A 23071-nucleotide genomic window follows, 5' to 3' on the forward strand; every position below is an offset into this window, starting at 1 on the left:
AGCATGGAAGAAACTTTTGTGCATTGTGCAGGGAAGTATGCATGGAAGTGTGCAGGGAAGTATAAATTTGGAATTTTTGCAAATCAATTTTGCTACCCAAATAATAATAATATAGAATTGATGTGATTTATTTCAATTTTATAAAATTCTGTACCTTAAATAAATCAAAAAGACTGCTTTGGATAAAATGTCAATTCAAATTACATCAAATCAAATCAATCGTTTTCATCCATTTAATTTTGATTTTCAATTTATATGCTTTTCATATTTGGTAAATCTAATTGGGCCTTTACTCGGACTCCTCCAAAAGAATTAAAATGGATTGTTTTGGGCCTATTAAACCTACCGATATTTTCCACATATGCCAATGAAAATGCTCTTTTCCTGCAAGACCTAATTCATATATATTTACGTATCTACCACCTAAATCTTTTAAAATGTAACATACACATTTTCTCATAGATAAGATGACATATATGTAAAAATTAAAAGTTAGATGTTAGATATATAAATATATGGGTGTTTAATGGTATGCATGCAAATGTTCCTAAGAAAAAGTAGGCGAGGCTCCTATCAAGAATTTCTTGCAATTAAAGGCACATGCACCACTATAAAGCCAACATCATTACATGTAAATGGATGATAATGTAATTTATATTAAAAAGTTTCATTTTTTACATTACATATATATATATATATATACGTGAGACAGATGTCAAATCAAGAAAAAGCCTTAAGAAAAAGGTGAAAAAGATGGTGTTAACTACCAAACAATCACTCGATAGAACCATGACATTTTGCAAAACTCAGAGATCCAAAGCAATAGAAGCAGAGATATGGGGAAGAACCGAAAAAAATTCATCGATCCAAAAAAACCCACGAATCCAGAGCATATCTTGACAGATCCAGAGCGTATCCTAAAAAAACCAACGAAGATCTTACCGGAGAGGGAAAAAGAACGAGAAATCGAGCCCTAATGATGATTTCGATCGGAGAGGGAGGAAGCGAGGGGAGAGCGCGGGAGAGATCACCAAGGGCAAAAGAAGGAATTCGAGCCCTAACGCCAACAGCCAATGCCGAACGCAGCCGAGGCCCCGCGATCCGGCTAATGAAGAAAAAGGGATCCGCGGGACGCTGCGTTCAGAACGCCGCCGAACGAACGCGTGAAACAAACGCGCGGGCGAAAACGCCACCGCACATGTATAAGCTGTGCCAAACAGGGCCTAAGCCTTCTAAGTCATTCTGGAATTTATCTTTAGACCTATATCTAAACCAACGTGAGGAGCATAAGCACTTATAATATTAAAAAGCTTAGTATCAATAATAGTCTTAAAATCTATAATTCTATCACCAACTCTATTAATTTTCACAACTTTATCTTTAAAACTCTTATCTATACATAATACTATTTCTAGTGTGACTCATACCATAATATCAATGTTTAAAACCTAAGGTACCAATCTCCTTAGCCTTTTCTCCCACACATTTTGTTTCTTAAATACATAAGATATTAATCTTTATATGAATCATAGTATCAGCTAATTCCATTAATTTACCGTTAAGAGTATCAATATTCCAAGATTCTACCCTAATTTTTGTTTCATGGGCTAACTTCATTACCCGCATATTCCGTAATGTGGGAACCCTTACTTATTTGACACTACACCCGGGCCGGTGTAGCGGCCCTCGCACAATTTTCACTGTATTAATTCAGACCATACAATGCGTCGCTTCCAAGGGACTCCCTAGCACTTACGCAATGATTAAAATGATTCATGTCATGATTTTTTCTACAAATTTTATATTGGCTGTTGACTGCATTAGACAATGAAAGTGTTTGAGTGATTAAAAAGATATGTATGTAAATTTCTCGTATATTTATTATCAATCATGTAGTCAGATATTTTTTATTTTTTAATTCTCTTATCTATTAATACGGTGCCATTGTATTTATTGGGTGTAAAAGTCCCTCCCTGCATATGTTACAAACGAGGGGGAAGACGATGGGTTAGGGTTATGTCCCGTCCTGTTCCACTGTGTCAAAGTCTACGAGCGGGTCTTTACAAATGGAGCACGGTGGCGACGGCGACCGAGCCGGCTTCCACGGCAACGAGGTGATCTCCGCCGTACAGGACGAGGAGCAGTTCTACGGCGACGAGGAGGACTATGACGACCTCTACAACGATGTCAACGTCGGTGAGGGCTTCTATCAGTCGTCGGCCCACCGCAGTGAAGCCACTTCCAGTACTTTTGCAACTGAGGATGACGGTAGGAGAGAGCCACCACAGGTTTCCCTACCATCCCCACCGGCGGGAGATCCTCCGGAGAGCATTCAGATTCCTGTTGTAGCAGGAAACCTCCATGCGGAGGAGACGGTCGACAGATCTGGAGTTTTTTCGGATGCAGGTTTCAGAGAGAGCGTTGATTCATCTGTCATGGCGAGACCGCCGGCTCAGTCCGGCCTGCCCAGACCTGATATAGGGCAGTCTTGGGTCAGACCGGGGTCGATTCAGCCTCATCGAGGCGGTGATTCGTTTAACGAAGGATTTCCAAGGCATGGTTCTGAAGTTGGCAACGACGGTTTTCGTAGGCAAGGAGTAGCAGTCAACAGCGACACATCTACAGTTGTCAACCTTTCAATCACCACGGCCCCTTCAGGTAATATTGGAGCTGCATTAGGTCCTTCAGTTGGCGTAGCAGGCAACATGAATGGGCCTGTGTCCATGGTTGGTGGTATCGGCAGTGGAGGGGGAATCACCACTCTTTTTGTTGGAGAGCTTCAGTGGTGGACAACAGATGCTGATCTCGAGGCTGAACTTTGCAAGTACGGACCTGTAAAGGAAGTGAGATTTTTTGATGAAAAGGCTAGCGGGAAATCAAAAGGTTATGCCCAGGTTGAATTCTATAATCCAGCAGCTGCCACCTCCTGCAAGGAGGGTATGAATGGGCATATTTTCAATGGAAAACCATGCGTTGTGGCCTTCTCTTCCCCACAGGGTGTTCGGAAGATGGGTGAGGCTCAGGTGGCCAGGAATCAACAAGGAATGGTTCAGGGTCCATCACAGTCTGTGCTTGCACAAAAAGGTAGAGGTGGAGGAGCTCACATGGGTGGGAATTTTGTGAGGGGAGGTGGTGCTGGAGGTGGTGGTAACTGGGGTAGAGGTGGGATGGGAAATAGAGGACATATGGGGAATGTAAGGAACCGGGTCGGGCCTGTTGGTGGAAGAGGTATAATGGGGAATGGTGGCATGATTGCACCACCTCCTCCCGTATTCAATCCAGGTGCCATCCTTGGCCAAGGGTTTGATCCAACTGGTTATGGAATGGCAATGAGTAGAATGGGTGCTGGATATGGTGGATTTCCTGCTGGACCTACTCCTGGTGCATTCCCAGGAATGTTACCTTCATTTCCTCCTGTTGTAGCACCACATGTTAACCCAGCTTTCTTTGGAAGGGGAATACCAACTGCTGGAGTGGGCATGTGGCCTGATCCTAATATGGGTGGTTGGGGAGCTGACGAACAATCAAGTTATGGGGATGATGCTACATCAGACCAACAATATGGTGAAGGAAGTCATGGAAAAGATAGAGGTGGCGATCGGGATTGGTCGGTAGCTCCGGATAGAAGACACGTGAAGGATAAAAGCACAGGGCATGCGCAGGAGTGGTCTGAGAGGAAGCAATATGAGGAGAGGGATGTAGGTTGGGAGAATGATAGAGATTTGGATAGGGACAGGCTGAGGGATAGAGAAAGAGAAAGGGAGAGGGAGAGGGAGAGGGAGAGGGAGAGGGAGAGAGAGAGAGGCCGTGACAGGGATAGAGATAGATATCGTGATGATAGAGATAGGCACACAGATCATTATAGGCCAAGGGAACATGAACCAGACCATGATGATGATTGGGATAGAGGACGCTCATCTAAGGCACGAAGCAACTCACGAGAGGTTGAGAATGTTAAGAGGCACCGACAATCTGAATGAGATGGAGCTTTAGCAATTTTCCTTGGCACGTGTTTAATGAGTATTTAGCATATTTGATTATTTGTTGATGCTCTTGGGCTCCATTTGTCAAGGATATTGCGGGCTTGGTATACTTATTACATTTGAATTGTAAGTAATCTCTTATCCTATGTTAAATTTTATTTTAATCATCTTGTTCCCATTTACTTTCTTTATTTTCATTCTTAGTATTCATTTATGGATTTTTGAATATGTTGATATTAGCTTCTTTTGCTTATTATTAGGGTTCTTAAAAATGCTAAGGTTACTAGGGCTCTTAGTTTTGTTTGAAAAACAAAAATTAGTTTCTAATTGTAGTTATGATTTCAAGCTGCAGCCAGCACTTTCCTATTCAATTTTGTTATTTAATTAAATAATGTGGTATAAAATTTCTTTGCTGTGTATTCTTGTTCATGATGGTTATGTTTGCCTAGTAAGTAGTATGCATTGATAGTATTGGATGACACAAGAGGGGGATAAATTGTGTGATCAGTGGTAACACAATAAATAATGCAAGAGTAAGAAAGTAAAGCACACATTGAATTTCAGGTGGTTTGATGCCATCTTGGCCTCATCCAACATCTTTAGAACTTGCAAGGATTTCTACAACCGTCGAAGCTTTCGCTCTACCATGATTTTTTTTTTTTGCGAGTCCCATTCTTTAGAAAGAACCTAGTTTTAAGGCAAGGATAGTCAATCTACAAACTAAGGGCCTATCTTCAAGTAAGAGGAAAATGAAAATTTAATCTTAGAACTTAAAACAAATAACAAATTGCAAGGAGACGAGGAAGCATGTTCTGTTGTTTTAGTTGATGAAAATCTTCTCTTTCACAAAAAAAACTTTTTAATATTTTAAATTGCTTCTTAGATCTTCATTTTAATGCAAAATGCTCTTGGAAAGGCTTTCTTTGAACCAGCTCTCTTAGAAAGTAATGAGGGTAAAAGGAAGAGAATGAGCTAGTGAAATACTAGAGAGATTATGTAACTATTTGATTTTTAAAGTTAACATCTATTGAACTTGAAAGGATTTCTAAAAGCTTCAAAGCTTTTGTTCTACCATGAGTTGTTTTTTTGCAAATCCCATTCTTTAGAAAGAACCTAGTCTTAAGGCAAGGATAGTCAATCTACAAACAAAGGGCCTCTCTTCAAATAGGAGAAAAATGAAAATTTAATTTGAGAACCTTAAGCAAATAGCAGATTGCAAAGAGATGCGGAAGCGAGTTTTATTGGTTTAGTTGATGAAAATCTTCTCTTTCACAGCAAAGAACTTTTCTAATATCTTAAAATACTTTTTTTATTTTTTCATTTTGATGCAAAAAGGCTTTCTTTGAAGCAGCTCTCTTAGAAAGTAATGAGAGTAAGGGAAGAGAACGAGCTATTGAAATACTAGAGAGATTCCGTGACTATATGATTTTTGAAGTTATACCAAGGTTCTTATTTAGTAGTGGCATTGTTGAAATGCTATAGAGAGTTGTTTATAATCCCGGTGATATAAACATTTGATGCGACCAATTTTAAACTCTATCCATTCACCGTAGTTTGAATTGGTATGGGATGGATTTGGAAAAGATTGTGCATGGGACAGATTTCAAATGTTTGGGCTTGATTTGAGAAGACCATGCACATGAAAGATTTTGAGTTTGAATATAGAGTTGGCAAGATACCAATGTATATTTGAAGTAAATATTTCCAGGAAATTGATAAAGTGTAAATTGCAACTATAAATATTTTAATTTGGAATTTTCTATGATAAAGAAAGACATATCTCAAGATCAAAGGCATATACGGATATTAGGCAAATATGAAGTAGGTTGGTAAATTTTAATTCTGAAGTAACAGGAAAACGGAAATATGTCAAATTATGTATGAATATAATTCTTTTGAAATCTTGTTTTTCGTCAGTTTGGAGTTTCTGTGTAAATATATATTCCTAATTTGTTGTACAGGAAAGGTAAGAAACTTGTGACATTTTGAGGCAAAGGTGATATTATGAAAATAATTTAGGTCTGAAAATTGTTTAAGGTGATATGATGAATGAGGTGCCTAGAATGAGTTCAAAGAAGTGTTTTACATTAAATCTCATGTTAAAATATGAAATTAAACTTCTGTTGAACTTCAACTTGAATCTCATGGTGCTTGTTTCTATAAACCTTGTAGAAGTCTTCTCTTGTTCTTTGTGATGAGTGTTGAAGCATATATAATGAAAATCTATAAACAATTTTTTTTCACTGCCAAAGTGATTGATATCATAAAATAAACAATTAAGAACTGTGGTTAGAATCATTAGGTCGATAATTATGTAAAATTCCGAATGTTCATTTACTCTTGTTGTCACCATTATGACATTTGAGTATTTGTTTTGTTACTTATAATTTTTTAGGGGCATATGCTGATTTTCCTTTTGTTTTCATTGTTGATGCCTTGTGATCATCATATGATGCCAATTCGTCTTTCTTCAAACTTTCTTTCTATATTATACTTTAATATAAGAAAATTGGTTTCTGTGTGTGTGTCACGTCTAGCTGGGTATTTGTATGTGTGTGTGTGTGTGTGTGTGTGTGTGTGTGTGTGTGTGTGCATGATATGTGTGTGAATGATATGTATGTATGCTTTGTCTTTATTTGTGTTATATATTCATGTTTTGTATGCATGTATGTATGCATGTGTGTATGCATGTATTTGTGTACGTGTATGGGTATGTGAGTATGCGTCTGTTTGCATATATGTGTATGCATATATTTGTGTATGTATCTATTTGTGCTTGTGCTTGTGTTTATGTATGTATATGTGCGTGTGTGTATGTGTGTTATGTATCCATGCTTACGTGTTTATGTCGTATTTATGTGTGTATGTATGTGTATGCATGTGTATGTGTGTGCATGCATGCCTGTATGTATATACACATTTTTGTATATGTCCGTGTTTATGTATGTATGCATGTGTGTATGTGTATTGTATATGTTTGTATGTGTAACTATTTGTGTGTGTGATTTTTATCAGTTGTTTTTTATATGCATGTTAATGAGTTAATTACAACCGACCATTATGTGTAATTTGAAAAATGTTTGAATGTTTGAAATTCAATATTTCTTTTATTTCAATCCCAACATAAGTCAAACGAGTTTGTTGAGGTTAGGACAATTTGACACAAATATGATGTTTAGGGAAAATTTTGAACACAAACTAATTCTATCAAAAAAAAAAAAAAACATGAACAAGTCAAACATAAACGTTATATTTACAAATAAATTAGAGCAGCAGTAACAGCAACGATAAATCTTTATCCCACTAAGTGGGCTGCAAATAAATTAGAGCAACATGAACAAAAAATATAATGAGCTAAATTCAAATGCGTGTTAAGTTTGTCTATGCTGGGATTTTTTGCACTTCTATTTATGAGGAATGGCAGAAAATGTGCTCACTAATTGAGTTTACAAAATCAGCGTCTAGGGGCTAGGAATGAGAGGGATTGACTTGAGGTAAATTTGATCTGTTCATTTTTCAGCCTCAGTGAATGTAAACTACCGTAAAATAGTTGGGATAAAGCTAAAGATGATTAAATTTAAAGACACTCACCTTGTGTGAAGCTAGTATTGTGCACTACTCTATCAAACTCTAATGAATTATTTATTTATTTGCTTAAAATTCTTAGTGCCACACTTGGTAGAAATTGTGTATATTTTTGCATTTAATCTTTTTGTTTCTGGATGCTTCAGCGAACTAAATTGAATATTTTTGTTTCCGGATACTTCGCAGAACTAATTGCCATGTTTTTGCTTTTTGCTTCTTGCTTCCCATCAAATTTCGTCATCAAATAGTGATATGAAGATTTGGGTTTACTTATTAGATATATGCATGTTGGCCTAGAAGTAAACTGCCATGTTTTTGTAGAACTGATTGAAATTTTAAGCTATACGGATGTTCCAACAGTGAATGTCATGGTTTTGGCTTGCTTTCGTTACAAATCCATTATTTATTTTGTTCTCTTCTTTTGATCTTGTACGCAATCACTATATTGTTCCTTTTCTTTCTTGTTTGAGTTCTTGTTTTTTCTGGGGCATTTACATGCATTGCACAGAATTTCTTATGTATTTATATATCTCACACCTAAGCTTTCATATTTAAACATATAGTACTCAAATCTTTAATATTACATCAAATATAGCACAGCAAACTTTTTGAAGTGAAATACACATTTTCATGCATAGGTTCAAAGCACCAAAGTGCTATTTATGTAAATATGAAAGTTTAGGTGCATAATATGTAAATACATAATAATTGTGTGCTGCGTATGTAAATTTCCCTTCTTTTTAGTTTGCACCTGGACAATTCCAGAAATTCATTCATGAGAATTGTACAGGAGGCGAGATTGAAAATCTAACCTTTTTAATGTTTATTCTATTTTTGTTAGGGCGAACATTCAGGTCATATGTTTCATTTGGTAATGTTTTTTAGTTGCTTTGTTTTTAATAAACCTGATATAAGATATTTTTTATTCTGTGTGGCAAACATGCGGCAATCACACAAGGTATTACATGCACGTGCATGTGATGCTGGAGGTGGAATTTGCAAAATATGTTATCTAGCAGGGAATGAAAATCTGTGTTTTTGCAGAACATGTAATCGTGAAGGGAGTGGAATTCCATCAATTGATAGCATATTGAACTGCTTAGTAAGGGCTCTTGTAAAAATTGGTCATGTATTGTAAGCTAGCTGCTGGGGTTGCGTAAAGTGTTCTATCTAGTTTTTTTGATAAATTAGGTTGTTTTGTCATGCCTATAATTGGCAACCTCATCTAATGACTAGATACTCCTGACAATGCAACATAATTTTAATTGCTTGAGCTGAAAGAAAGGTTTAGACATTGCATTAAAAATAAGGCAGGCCTCTATGCTTTGCAATGCCCCGGAAGGAAATGTTTGTGGTACAATAGATGAGCGATGCTATACATATGAGGATTTGGTAAGTCTTGGATTGTAGGCTGCAAAATATACTTGTTTCTATGCGTTCACTAGCATGCATAAATGCTTGTGTATGCATTAATGTACAAGTTAAACACATGCTTATGAATGATCATATTGACATTCTTGTCAAGATAACATGTAGATTTACAGTCACACATTTAAAAAGCATGTGTGATGGTCTTGTTTTCACTGATGTCAACATTGCTTGTGCGTATCACTACAATGCACATAATTGAGGAGATGATGTTAATAATCATATAAAAGGGAAAACTGACTTTATATGACTCCTAATAACCATAATTGACTAAATATCCCCCTTATGTTATTATTTGAATAAATATACCAAAAAAAATTATTTTGGATCAAAATATGACTTTTATATTAAAATATGAGTTATAACCATCGTCAAAAGACTCACTCAAACTTTTGAGCAAGGGATCTACCATTGTCTTTGGCAATCTTAGAGTTTATGTGATCAGCCTGCCGTGAGGCTTTATTGTGACGTTCTTGACTTTATAATCATCATCTATTCAAGGTTATCAATATTATATGTTTAGTTATTTTCAGTCTAAAATAAATCATTTTCGGTAATGATACGTTATAATACGATAGAGACTAAAGGAGACTATGTTTATTTAAAAAAAGAACGAGGCACAAATTTATAATTGGAGTTTCGAACCTGTTTGGACATCCTTAAATCCTAGTTTGCACTAGATATTAAATTGCTGTTACAAACATGAATGAACAACGTTAACACATTGTTTTTTCAAACCAAGTTCAAATGGCATTCAAAACTTGCTAGGATCATGCTTGAACTTATTTAGACCATGCTTGAAACTTGTTAGAAACACGCTCTAACCTTTTTTGGAATGTAGTTTAAGTTTTGTTCTCATTATTTTATATAATTCAAATTTGGTTCAACCAATATTCGGTTCTTCTTATTTTGTCTTATTATTTTATGTGAAATTGATTCATTTGTGATGATGATTTGCATATGTCCTTCCTAACATATCTATTAAGAGACATTGCTTTACTTGGGTCACATATGGACTTGGGCATGTGTTAGATAAAGCTATTAAAGAGTTCAAGACTTTTTGACACCATTCTAAGGCTCCTAGAAGATGCTCGGGAAGTGAATTTAGTGGGGAGGTGGTTGTGGAATTTTATGAAAAGGAGAATAGGGGCAATTGGAGGTGTTTAGAAGGGAATAAGAGGTGAAATCTGCAGTTGGACAACAAATAAGAGGAGTTTGATTGTTGTTTGGCTGAAAAATAGCGGGCCAAATGGCAAAATGACGATAAAGGCCCACCACATGTTCTTCAGCAAGATACAAACACAACTTTCAAAATGAAGTAGACACAACACTCTTAAGAGCAAAAACTAGAGAATGAAATCTCCGAACTACACAAAACCAAGCAAAAGTCTTCAAAACAAAAATAAAATAAAATAAAGTATATAAATAGTCTCATTCTAGAGAGAAACCATAATTAGACTTCAAATAATATATTAAAATAAAATAAAAAGGCCCACAGGCCTAGCAGCATAAATCTTGAGCTAGAAGGCCCGCTGCAGGTCTACTTGGATGGTATTCCATCCCGATTCTTGCATATGTGTGAAATTTTTGTTGATTGCTTGTGATCCAATCTCACCATTGCTGGAAAATGCAGAGTCTTGTGTGTGTATTTGGTTCAAACATGATCCCTTATTCCATCAGCACGTCCCGTGTCATTGTTCACGCGCAGTAATTTCGTAATTTGCTAAAAGTTTCTAGAAGTGATCCACCACCATCATAATAAACTCATCGCATGGCTATGGTTGTGAGAGCCTTATTATAAAGTCTATGCTCACGTCCATCTCATGCAATTCTAAAAATACGTACGCAAGCATAGCTGGAATTACACAGACAAATATTCTCTCAAATCAAGCCTCGAGTCATTAAACACATAACCTGCTTTTCCCCCTCGTACTTGGCTGGGTGCATCCAATAAGTGAATCTTTGGAGGAACCAACCTTGGAATGAAATACGACATATTGGACTATTTTTAGTGGGAGGAAATTGTCAATTAGGACATATGTCATCACCCTCAACAATGACTGCTTCTTTTATGATATTGGCTCTTCAGACTCACTACCTTCCACAATGAATGCTAGTTTTGTTACAGTCTCTCATAGGCTCAGCTTGAATCATTACATCTATCCCTTATTGATTGAAAGTTAATACTCATACTTGACATCTTTATTTTTTTTCTGTGTTGTCTATTTTTTTCAACTGTTCTTTGTTCAATGAAAGAGACTGCACTCCTATTTGGTCAATCAAATGCAACGTGGAACAATGGCATTTGAAGCATTTTTTGGCCGGGATGAATTTAGGAGTGCTGGATGTCCACATTTTCTATGCTTTGGATTGGTTTCTTCTCGGGTGGGGTTGGCTTGGTTTCTTCTCGGGTGGGGTTGGCTTGGGTTTCCATTGGGTGCACTCTTGTTGCCGATCTGATGACCGAACTTTGTTTGAAGGGTGATGTAGATTTGGTACTGCTATGCTGTCTCTCCACATTTAGAGCTAGGATCTGGATATTCTATAATGTTTATTTATAAGGTTGTAACAGTATCACATCGCCAATTGATGGTCTCAGTCTCCCCAGTTATTAAGCTATGGTGTTTTTCTTTGACTCTATTGGCTTACATTGCAAGATAAACTAATTGAACTTAGCAATGTGCTCCTCTATGTAGAGATTTTGCTGGAATAAGTGGTAAAGTCTCAAGAGCATGTCTTGTCTATAATGTGTTGGTATGTACTTGCGATGCATCTCAATTTTTAGATTGAACCATATAGTGATTTTATTTTTTCCCTCTCGCTGGTATGGGCGTTTCCAATTCTCCTATCATAGCGATATAATCAATTAGCTTTACATTTCTGTTAGGTGGAATGCCATTGTTTTTAAAGACCTGTTCCACTTTTTGGAGGCACTTAATGTACTGGTTCAGATCCTTGCAACTATCAAAATATGGTGAGTTCATATTTACTCCAAAATTCTAGTTTATCTTTTGGTATTCAATGCCAAATCATTGAGGTATTGGTTATTCATCATTGCAAATTTTTGGATGGAAGGGATTCACTTCCTTTCAATCTGGCGAGTCATTGTTGTGGCTATAGGTGATTTCTCTGGGCTCTCTCCTGTTAAAGGTAACATGCCTTTGTTGCAGTTACAAGATTTTTCACTACATATTATCCATAGTGATCACCCAAACACCTCGTTGAGGGTTTGTCCTTGGAGGCATAATGTATTACTCTTTCAATGGATGTTTCAACATAAGAGAAAAATGTGGTTAGGGTTATGTGGTTGATGTAGTGTTTTTGTTATTCAAAGGTTAGATGGGTGCTTATGGTTCTGCTAGTAGGTATTAGGGCGGCTTTTTTGTGGAGCCAAGCAAGTTGGTTTTTAAAAACTTAGGGCTTGGGCGAGGAATTACAATAAGAATGGTTAGAGTATTTAGTTGGTCGCATATTTCGGTTATGTAGATTTTAGGTTTAGGCGTTAGAGTTATAACTCTCTAAAAATTTAAAGTTTGTCGGGTTGTGATACTAAATGATACCGTTCTAAGCGCATAGAAGATGTTTGGGAAGCGTATTTAGAGGGGAGGTGGTTGTGAAATCGTATGAGAAGGAGCATAAGGGTGATTGATAGTGTTTGGAAGGGTATAGGAGGTGAAATCTGTTATTGGATAGCAGATGGAAGGAGTTTGATGGTTGTTCGACTGAAAAACAATGGGTCGAATGATAAAATGGCAAGGAGGTTTCCAATTGTTCCTGTGCAACATACAAACACACCACTTGCAAAAAGAATGTGTTACAACACTCTTGAGAGCAAAAACTAAAGAAAAAATATCTATATTACACAATAAAACAAAAGTATTTAAAATAAAAAAAAAATAAAACACAAATAATTTAATGCTAGAAAAAAATCCTACTTGGCCTTCAAATAATAAAATAAAATAAAATAAAAAGGGGACCACAAGCCTGGATGCAGAAATCTCGAGTGCGAAGTCCCGCTGCAGATCTACTGGGATAGAATCCATTCACATGTACATGGGGAATTTTTGAGGATTTTTTGCGATCCAATCCCACGAATGTCGAAAAAATGTGAAATTTCGCTTCCACATTCATTTTGAATAAATCTCGCGTGCCATCAGCACGCCCCACGTAACTTTTGATCCCTTGAGAGGCTGAGGGACTCTCTTTTAGGCAGCTCTTAAAAGCTTCTTAGGATTATTTCTTTGGGCCTCTAATTCTTCAACTATTGCTAAGGTTAATTGATAAAGATAATTAGGATTAATATTGAGGTAATAATACAAGATTTGTACTTTGTTGAATTTGCTTCAATTATTGGGTTTGGTTTTGTAAAATTTTTATCTAACAAGGATGCAAAGAGATGAGTAAAAATACTAGGCTTAGTGGTAATTAATTAGATGGAAACAATGACTTTAAGAATTCAGACATGGAGAAAGCATTCATGTTTTGCCATGAGAGAGTATGAAATTAAGTTTTGTTATCTTGTAGGCGGTGTTTGGTTTAACCATGATACGCACAATGTTGTTATTGTTTGGATGTTCACTTTGGTTATAGAAGAGGAAACATTTTTAAATTTGTTGTGGGGTATGCTATGACGAAAGAGGAATCTGAATGGGCTGAATAATTATATAGTGTATTCTGAAGGTGCTGTCCTGAATAAGAATGCCCTAGCCCAGTACATTGCATATCATTGTGATATTGGGGTTATGAAGTCATCCCATTATTAAGGAAAAAAGTTTGCAGTATTTTGGAGAGAGCACTAAGGAGCATAAAAGAGCAATGTGGTGCTCATGTACAAACTTTTGTCATTGTTAATGAATGAAAATGTAAGTTACATATAAGTATTTTATTTTAAGTGTTAGTTTTTGTTAATCATTCTTGCAAAAACATTCATGGTTTTTTTGAAGTATTTTTTTGTAGACGATCGTTAACCATTTACTGGTGTATCTAGATTAAGAAGCTTCATCATCTGTTAAGAGTTGTGAAGAAGAAGATTATCACCACAAATTTTTATTTGACTCTCGTGGTCACATTAGCGAACATGTAGGAGTGGGAGCTGAAAAACAACAAGATTCTGGTCAATCCATGCCTTCCTCCGATTAGTTGAAATGACTGTGTAGTTGTTAGAGAGCTGAAAAACAGCAAACTCGTATTAAAGAATAATCAATCGATATTAGAGCAGAAATTGGATGTATCGAGCAATTTTATTCATAGTTTTGTATAAGTAGGTGTAAGAGGAGAAATGTGTGGATTGTGTTAATGTGATCAGTGAGGGGGAGAAGGATAGTGAGGGCGCCACCCTTATTGTTGGCTCTAATCATCGATTCTAAGGTTAGAGGTGAGTTGGAGGAATAGGATCACATGGAGGTTTTTGCCGTTGATTCCATTATTCATTTGGAGGCTGAAGGTGATGTGGTGGAGGCAAGTGATATTTACTCATCTCTATGATGCAGTGAAGTTGGTAGAAAATGTTATCCCATTTCTTTTCATTGTATTTATAGATGAAATAAAGATAATTACTTATAAAAGAAGATAAAATAGTTAATGATATTTGATTGGAGATTTCATAGTTCCAGCGGGTAAGAGACACGTTGATTGATCCATGCGATATTGTTTCCCTTCAGTCCATTGATGGAAAACAATTATCCTTCTTTAAGTCTTACATGTTAGGATTGGAATATAACTCTAAGTAGAGGGAGATAAGAGGTAGCGGATGCACAAATTGGTTTCAATAGTTAAATACGCCCCCAACATGACATGATGGTAAACTTATTGCTTCATTAGTCCATTTATGGCATACATTTTTAACCTTAATATTGCATTGTATTACTTATTATAATTTCAATTTTTTTTGTATTATATAGATGGTTTATCTAGTTAGTTTGCAGATATGGAACTTCCCAAAATTTTATGAATTAGACATTGTTGCTCTGAATGAATTATTTTGTACTACAGAGCAATGATTGTGTACAAGATAAGGAGGAATGACTCTTTCATGTGGCTTAAAAGATGAAGAAAAATCCTTGAGGTCTTGACTGTACATATCTCATATATTTTTCAATAAAACTGGAATATAATTCATTAGATGCTAATATTTGAGAGATCACTGCTTATGAATCTCACAACTTTATATGATTTTGACTTTTGCATTCTAGTGCAAACTAGTTTGTTCTGCAAGTGTTTTCCCTATATTACTGTGTTGCCAGGGTTTTTTGACCATAGGTAGGAACTTCTTTAATCTAAATTTTCTTAGAAGTAGAAGGTTAGCACTCACGAGGTTCCAAGTTTTGTTAAGGTAAGCCATATAAAATTCTAATAAAAATTTATGCAAAATGTTACCACATGTAATTTATTGAGTTGTTTGCTTTATTTGTTTTAAAAAGGCTGTGGAGTGCATGTGATACAGTGCATCATTTTCTTAATTTTTTAAAAAACACTTCTTAAGAAGTTAGTTCTGATGATATTTCAATGTATAAAAACCAATTATTTATAGATGACTTTTATAACAACATAGATCTATTGACTCATAGGTCGAAGTCATAAAAGATTGAAGTATTTAATAAGGCGCATAGCAGATGTACATTTAATTCAAGTTATGTATTAATATAATTATATAAATGTTATATAATTAATTCTTTTTATCGATTTATTAATTTATGTGAATAATTTATTTTTAATTTTATTTTGTTTTACTTGGTGGTGATTACAAAGTTAGTCTGCTTTATTATAATTATTGTTATTATGCTGTGTTATATTAATGTTATACTCTGTAGTCTCATTTTTTTTTGAACTTTGATCTGACTTCGCTAGGATTATGTTTGAAGTTTGCTCAAATCTTGCTCATACTTTGTTTAAAGTTTACTATAGCCTAGTTTGAACAATTTTCAAGCCATATTCAAATCTTTTGTTCGCAGCGTACTTCCAACATTGTTGGAAGTTTGTTAACCCTTTTCTGGATCAGTTTATTTTGTATTGGACTTCAATAAGCAATCCGTAAATACATTTATAATTTCATTTGAAATGAACTTTTGGCATATTTCGCTAAAGAAAGAAATAGAGACGATATTTACCAACTGTGTGAGTTATATTAAGTTAAATTTCCCATATAAATTTTTGCAATCTCTGAAAACAAATATTATATATTTACTTTTTATTTTAAAATCTTAAACCTGTTATCCTATAGCCATTTTTTTTCTTTTAACTTCCCATATTTCAATTGAGGTCTAATGGATGCATTGTTAGCTCTATGAGCCTTATGACTTACCATTAGAGGTTGATGATAACAAATATGTGTGGGAATACTAATATTTTTGTTCAAGTGTGTTAGAAAATTACAAATTTATAAATTTCAGCTGGATCCGAAAAAATTAAAGCAACTTGGACTCGGACATTTAATATATTTTTAGGAATTGAAAAATAAGTCAGTAAGAGCTAAAGAAATGAGAATAAATGATATAATATTCTTATTTTAATTTTGAAATAATTTTATAAAATTACATTTGCATTCTTCCTTCATTTTCATGAAAATATTATTTTTGAAAAATTTGATCACTTGCATTTAATTAATTCTTTTCCATTGCATCTAAAATTCACTTGAGCTCATTTATTACTTCATTAATTAATTTTTATGCAAAAAAATATTTTTATTCATTTATTTCAGCTTGTGACATGAATTATTTTCTTTATTTATCAAAATTATTTTTTCTCTTCTCCCAATAATTATCACTTGATATTTTTATTTATTCATAATATGGTTGAGTTTTTTATCATTTTGGAGTGTGAAAATTTATTAAAAATATCAAAATTCAAACTTATTTGATGTCAAATAAATTTAAAAAGTGTTCTTAATAATGAATTATATTCATGGAAATTAATTATATCATTTCACTTAAATTTAAATTTAAAATTTCAAATTATTTCTAAATAACCTCCTTGTGATTTAATTAAATGAATTTGCAATTAATAATAATATATTTTATTAATCCAAATAATGAAATGTTTGGCTATCTTTTTATTTAATAATGATATAATTCATTTATTTTAATTAATTCAAATCACTTTTTATTCATAATACTAATTAATTTATTAATTTAATTCATCATATATGAAGCATTAACTATTGATTGAATCTAAAATAAGCTTGTTTTAGCCCTCCCTTGCGTGAATATTTAAATTAGTTTAATTCGATTTATTTTTAAACCGTTCCCTTATTAAAACATTAATTTTAGTTTAATTTATTTTGTAATATGCATATAATATTTTTCTCTCCTCTCACGGCCGATCATATCTATATGACTATTCAAAATTTCATTCAGTTAAGTTTGTATTAATTTATTTTGGAAGTAAAAATCTTCCCTAAATTAATTTCACTGTTTTTTTCTTCTTACCTTGGTTGTTTCTCTTTTCTCTCAATTTATTTAAGTTACCTTATGTGTTTTATTTTTCTATTGCTTGCTTGCTTTAATAATCTAGGCCGAACCTTGCTAGTTTATTTGCTCCAAGTAATCCAACTCTCTAATCTCTTGATTGTCTTTTTCAAGCATACACAGGCGAGTTAATTTTTTTTTCATCTTCGAAGCTGGGTAAATTCACTTTCAATTCTGTTTTACATTTTCATATCCTAGAAGTGGTTTGGTTTATTACTTTATTGGGTTATAATATTTTTTGGTTTTTGTGTTTCATAGTTTGTGGTGGTTTGAAATTGATTTGCTATCACTTTGCTAATTTTTTTTAATTTCTTTTATATTTTGAGTGTTTCATATTTTAATTTTTTTTGTTTGGTATTTTATATTTTAAAGTTATTTTTTTGTTGATTGATTGGTCATCTCATGCTAGTTTATGCTTAAAAAATTAAATTCTATTCCAAAAATATTTTTTTATCTTAAAATCAATAAAATAAAATTATAATTTTGAGCACTATTTTTTACTTCTTGTTCCGTAGTTTGAATATTGAGCAAAATTAGTTTTAAAATCGAGTGTTAGATATTTTAATTATACTTACTATTTTTTTATTGTTGTATTAGCCTAATTTAAGAAAATATACTATTTTGGGTTTTGTATTTGCCAGGTGTAAAAGGTAAGCTCATTTGGAGTTGTATTTGCCTGATTTTGGAGAGTTTGAGAGTTTATTATAATATTGATCTGACCTATGGAAGGCTAGGAAATGGGTGCGTACCGGATTTGGGGTTTTGGTTGAACAATGTAAAATCTCTTTTTCTGTGTCTTGCTTTATGTGTTTCTATTGTAACTGCTAATTATCTTTTAAAATTTAATAAGCATATAAAATAGTTTTTTTCATTACATTTTCTAAAAAAATTAAAAATTATTCATCTTAACAATTTGTATTAGAGCCCCAGCTCAATTTTTGGCTTAACTTTATTGAGTTGATCACTATGACAATAATTTCTTAAAGGCGAACTACCAGAAAGACAATCTACTCGCTGATTTTCTTTACTTGATAATGCTCAGTTTGATTTTTGTAAAAATCATATTAGTACTTTTCTTCGTGTATGCTAGCACATCAATATCACATACCCACTGTTGAAATAAATGATTTAAAAGTTGAAAAACCACTTGATGAATGTAGTGCATATGAAAGAAACTTGAATGAATTAAATATTAAGGCTAATGATATTTTGTGTTGTGCTTTATTTTTCGATAAATTTTTGAGAATTTTCATGCTTAATACTGTAAAAGAAAACTTGATTGTTACTTATGAAGATTCTAATGAAGTTAAAGATGCTCGTATAAATACATTAGTGCATGAATATGAGTTATTTCATATGTTGCTTAGTGAAACTATTTATGTACATTCATTATAAGAAAATTATAAATACATTATATTATCTTGGAAGAAAATACAAAAGAATGTAAATATCAATTTTTGTATTTCTTTCTAAGAGAATACAACACATTTACGATTTTCATAAAATGAGTGTACATATGAGAAATAATTTCATTAGAAAACATACAAAATAGTTCATTTTCATGTATTAATCTATCTATTTTTGTGAACATCTTTAACTTAATTAATGCCTTCATAAGTAACAATTAAGTTTTTTCAATTTTTTTAACAATATCAAACATGAAAATTCTCATCTAATCATTTTGAAGTAATGCATAATACAAAGTATTAAAAACCTTAAAATTTAATTCATCCAAATCTCTTATATGTGCACTCCATTTATCGAAGATTTTTAGATATTTTATCTTGAGCTTTAGTTATTTTTATGCATCTTTTTTTTTTCTTGCTTAGTACAATACCTTTGTTTAAAAAAAAAATGCTTCTAAAATCTCTCCCCCTATAAAAAATAAAAACCTTACTCAAAATGGGAATGCCTTATATTATGGGGAGTGCCATTCATTTTTTGTAGGAGGGTTGTTTTCCTTAGTCCACTTAATAAAATGCTATTTGTTTCAAGTTTAAATGTTGATTTATCCTATATCAACCATCATATTTATACTTTTTTTACTCTGTTTATTTCTTTTTTCGCAATACTTTAGCTTATAATTTTTGTGAGGGCCAACTATGTTTATTTTTCATATCCTAAAAACACTCTTCTCCTGGATAACGTTGTGTATTTTCTTATTCCACCATTAGGATTCCTTATGATCTATTTAAAGGCTTATCTAAAATTTTCTAACCATTTTATCACACATCAAATTTAGTTAACTATTGAAGTTTGGTCGCGTCCTACTAACATTAAAATCATTAAAGTTTAAAAACTAATTGCTTGAGTTGTTCTTTTTTTTTTACTGTCAAATATTTCTTTTAATTGGCTTTTTACATCATTATATTCATCATAACCACAATTCATGTTGTATAGTTAAACTCTCTTAAAATTGTCTTATAATCTGTGCAAAAAGATTTTTGTTTCCTTTTTAGTAAGAGAGTGTGATTGCGGTTGATAACTGTACATTTGTAAGTGATGAAGTTTGTTATTATTTCTTAATGTCTATTTTGGCACTACAAGGTCATATCTTACTGCAAAATAAAACAACGTTTATTTCCTCTTGTTTTGTATCCATCTAAACTATCTTATATTTAACACTACTAAAATTTTATGTCCATTCAAGTCACCATCTATAATTATTCTTTTTTTTTTTCAGTAGGTATACATTGCAATAGTTCATCCATCGCTTCTAATAAATTTATCTTTCTAACATGTTCTGATCCAACTCAAGGATCATAGGTACTAATTGCATTAATAATATTCTTATTGACGATTGAGTTAATCTGAGAAATTAAACTTAAGATTTTATGGTTGATTAGTATTTATTTGGTCCTTCGACTTTCTTGTATTAATTTTTATTTATCATATTTGGAAAATAATCATTTTAATAGAAAAGGCTTGTTTATTTTTCTTCTCACACGAGTGCTATGAGCTATTCTTGCTTTTTCCTCACTGATTCCCTTGAATTTGGTTATGACTTGAAAATATATGGTTGTTTCATCACATATGATTATTATTGCTTATCTGATAATGGCCAGGTATATTTTTTCAATAACCATACGCCATTATAAAATAATTAGATTGGTGAAGTTCGGCAGATGTTTGCAAATAACTAGATCTCTTTTAGTATACACATGCATTCAAAAAATTAATTAGATTAAAGGAAAAAAAATATAGTAAATATAGGACTAAAAGTAACTGTCTTTTAGGAAAAGGACTCGTAGATATTATTTATAAATGTCTGGACTAAATAAATGTAGTTAAATTCTAGCACCTGAGAGCATTTCTTACTATAAAACCCTTTCTTTCAACTCTATTCACTTTTTTTTTTTTTTTTGTCAATTCTCTTTTGACCCCATTCTTATTGCTAATCTTTGTATCAAACAATAGTACTTATTCTGAAATCTCTAGATTTTCTCCTTTTCCATTTACTCTTTTGCAAGAATATGATAATGCTATAATTGTTGTTCTCCTAATCATTTTCTTGGCTAAGTTTTGAGACTCATTCAACCTAGCATGCTTTTCATCGGAAGTTGTGAATTGTAACACATCACCTGGGTTAGTTGCTCTAACTTTTATGTTCTTCTCAACATAATCAGCCATGACATACTTCCCCTTGTTTATCTTATTTTTTTTGCTATAATAAAAGTAGTTAATGGTGCCTTCCCTGGTGAATAACCTAGCACTTAAAAAAACTAATTTTGATTCTTTTCATGAGTTTAAGCATATGTTTATGGTTTAATTGTCAACTTAACATGCACCTCAACTTTTCTCATTTGGGTATGGAATTAGTCATGATGGTTTTAGTTTTTATTTTTTTTTATTTTTGCATGAAGGGAGGACCACAAGCTTGATTTTGCACCAATAATGTGAAAAGCATTTGAACTAGGTGCTTTCGTTGATCCCATATGAAATTATGTTACAAAATATTTTATTAAATTTTTTTTATCTTATCGGAGCAGTATATTTAACCAAAAATTTGCTTGGACAGACCATGCTTTTACCAGTATCATACATACAATTCATCATTTTAATGCTCTCGGTACATACATGATAGCCCTTTCATAGTAAAATTTGAAAAAAAAAAAAAAAACAGGGAATGTCCTGTCAGTAAGAATTGGAATGTCTAGCAATGGTGCGAGAATGTTCGTTGATTCCATGCAAATTTTCTTTTTTCAGCTATCATATGTACAGTCCTCTCTGAAAACTACAAATCCACTTCCTATACAGGTTGATGCGAATCACCTTTAACGAAGTCTGTAAAAAAATGAGGACTTCTGATTCAACTTCAGCTACTCTTCACTTTTGATCACCCGTTATCTTATTCTCATTTTAATAACCTCGCTTCTTTATTTTTTATGCTTTCATTTATATTGCGACATTTGGAAAGATTCAGCTACTATTTACTTTTGATATAGACATAAGAAGTTACAATCTAAATTCTATTTCGCATTTAATAATCCAACAAACCTCCAAAGTTAAATCCATGGCAAATAATCTTTTTATGAGAGATCTTATTTCACATTTTCTAACTAATGCCTTTGAATTTTTGCAGCCAATGCATTCAGAACCAATTGGATACTCATTTCCTGGTCCATGCAGCTTCTGACTGAACAATATATATACATATATATATAATCTAGTCTTTGAACTTATTTGAGTTATAGGATCTCTTCTACTGTACCAATTACTTGTGAAATCTATCGCGTGAAACGAGGTTTGGCCTTGACATGATAACATTATTGTTAGTTTTTATGTAGTAGACATTTCTAGGATTGTGAGATCACGCCATTCATTCAGCAGGGGCCACAGACTGACAGTGGAGCTATTTGTTTGAAGCTTTCTCTCTCTATTGAATGCTGGATGGGTATCTGTTTGTACTGTACAACATGTTTGTACTTGTAATTTTGGCTTTTTTTTTATTATTCATTGTTGTTATTGTTGTTGTTGTTGTTGTTGTTATGATTGTCTTTAGTTTTCTTCCAATTTTGGTGATGTTATTATTTTTATCCTCTTTGTTTACTGATTGTATGTTATTTGAAGTTAGGGAGTAGATTTTTGTAATCTAAAGTGTAAATATGATTTGAGTGTAAAGAACATCAAGGCAAATCAATAAACTAAATTTTTGCTTTTCCAGATCATAATTATAAGAATAGGTGTCTTTTTTTTTAAATATTCATGGATGATACTGTTGTCTGCTGGTCTGCAAGGTTTTATTTTTGTAGTATGATTGTAAGGCTTAAAAGCTGCATTTTTTATTCATAGCTTTGTATAATTTTGTCCAATTTCTGATTGTGAATGCTGTCCTTCCATGTCTAAGAAGGGTCTGGATGATGCTGAGCTGATTATTTAAGTTTTAAGGTGTCTTTTGGGATTTATATTTTTTTGTTTTGAATTGAAACACAATAATGTTTGTCATATTTAGTTGAGATATAATGATTTTAAAGACTAGAAAAACTTAAAATAACTTGTTTCGAGTAATTAAAAAAAAATGTTTTTTTTTTTTATTTTTCTTAGAAATGAAGCACTAAAAATGTAAAAAATATATTAAATGATTATGTTTAATATATATATGTGGTGTATTCC

The 23071-nt window shown here is 33.0% G+C and overlaps 1 protein-coding gene across 2 annotated transcripts; it reads left to right on the top strand.

Annotated features, from left to right (window-relative positions):
• The first annotated feature begins 1975 nt into the window (after nucleotides 1–1975).
• On the top strand, nucleotides 1976–22532 carry LOC110031588 (cleavage and polyadenylation specificity factor subunit 6). Of its 2 annotated transcripts, none has more exons than XM_020734843.1 (2): nucleotides 1976–4109; nucleotides 22041–22532. In XM_020734843.1, the coding sequence occupies exon 1, from the start codon at nucleotides 2067–2069 to the stop codon at nucleotides 3978–3980; it is 1914 nt and encodes a 637-aa protein (XP_020590502.1). In that variant the 5' UTR covers nucleotides 1976–2066; the 3' UTR covers nucleotides 3981–4109; nucleotides 22041–22532. The 2 variants fall into 2 exon arrangements, with proteins under 2 accessions (XP_020590502.1, XP_020590503.1); XM_020734844.1 differs by lacking the exon at nucleotides 22041–22532 and adding an exon at nucleotides 11884–11986.
• Nucleotides 22533–23071: the final 539 nt, after the last annotated feature.

Source organism: Phalaenopsis equestris, unplaced genomic scaffold, assembly GCF_001263595.1.
Source record: "Phalaenopsis equestris unplaced genomic scaffold, ASM126359v1 Scaffold000840, whole genome shotgun sequence".
Taxonomy (NCBI): Eukaryota; Viridiplantae; Streptophyta; class Magnoliopsida; order Asparagales; family Orchidaceae; genus Phalaenopsis; species Phalaenopsis equestris.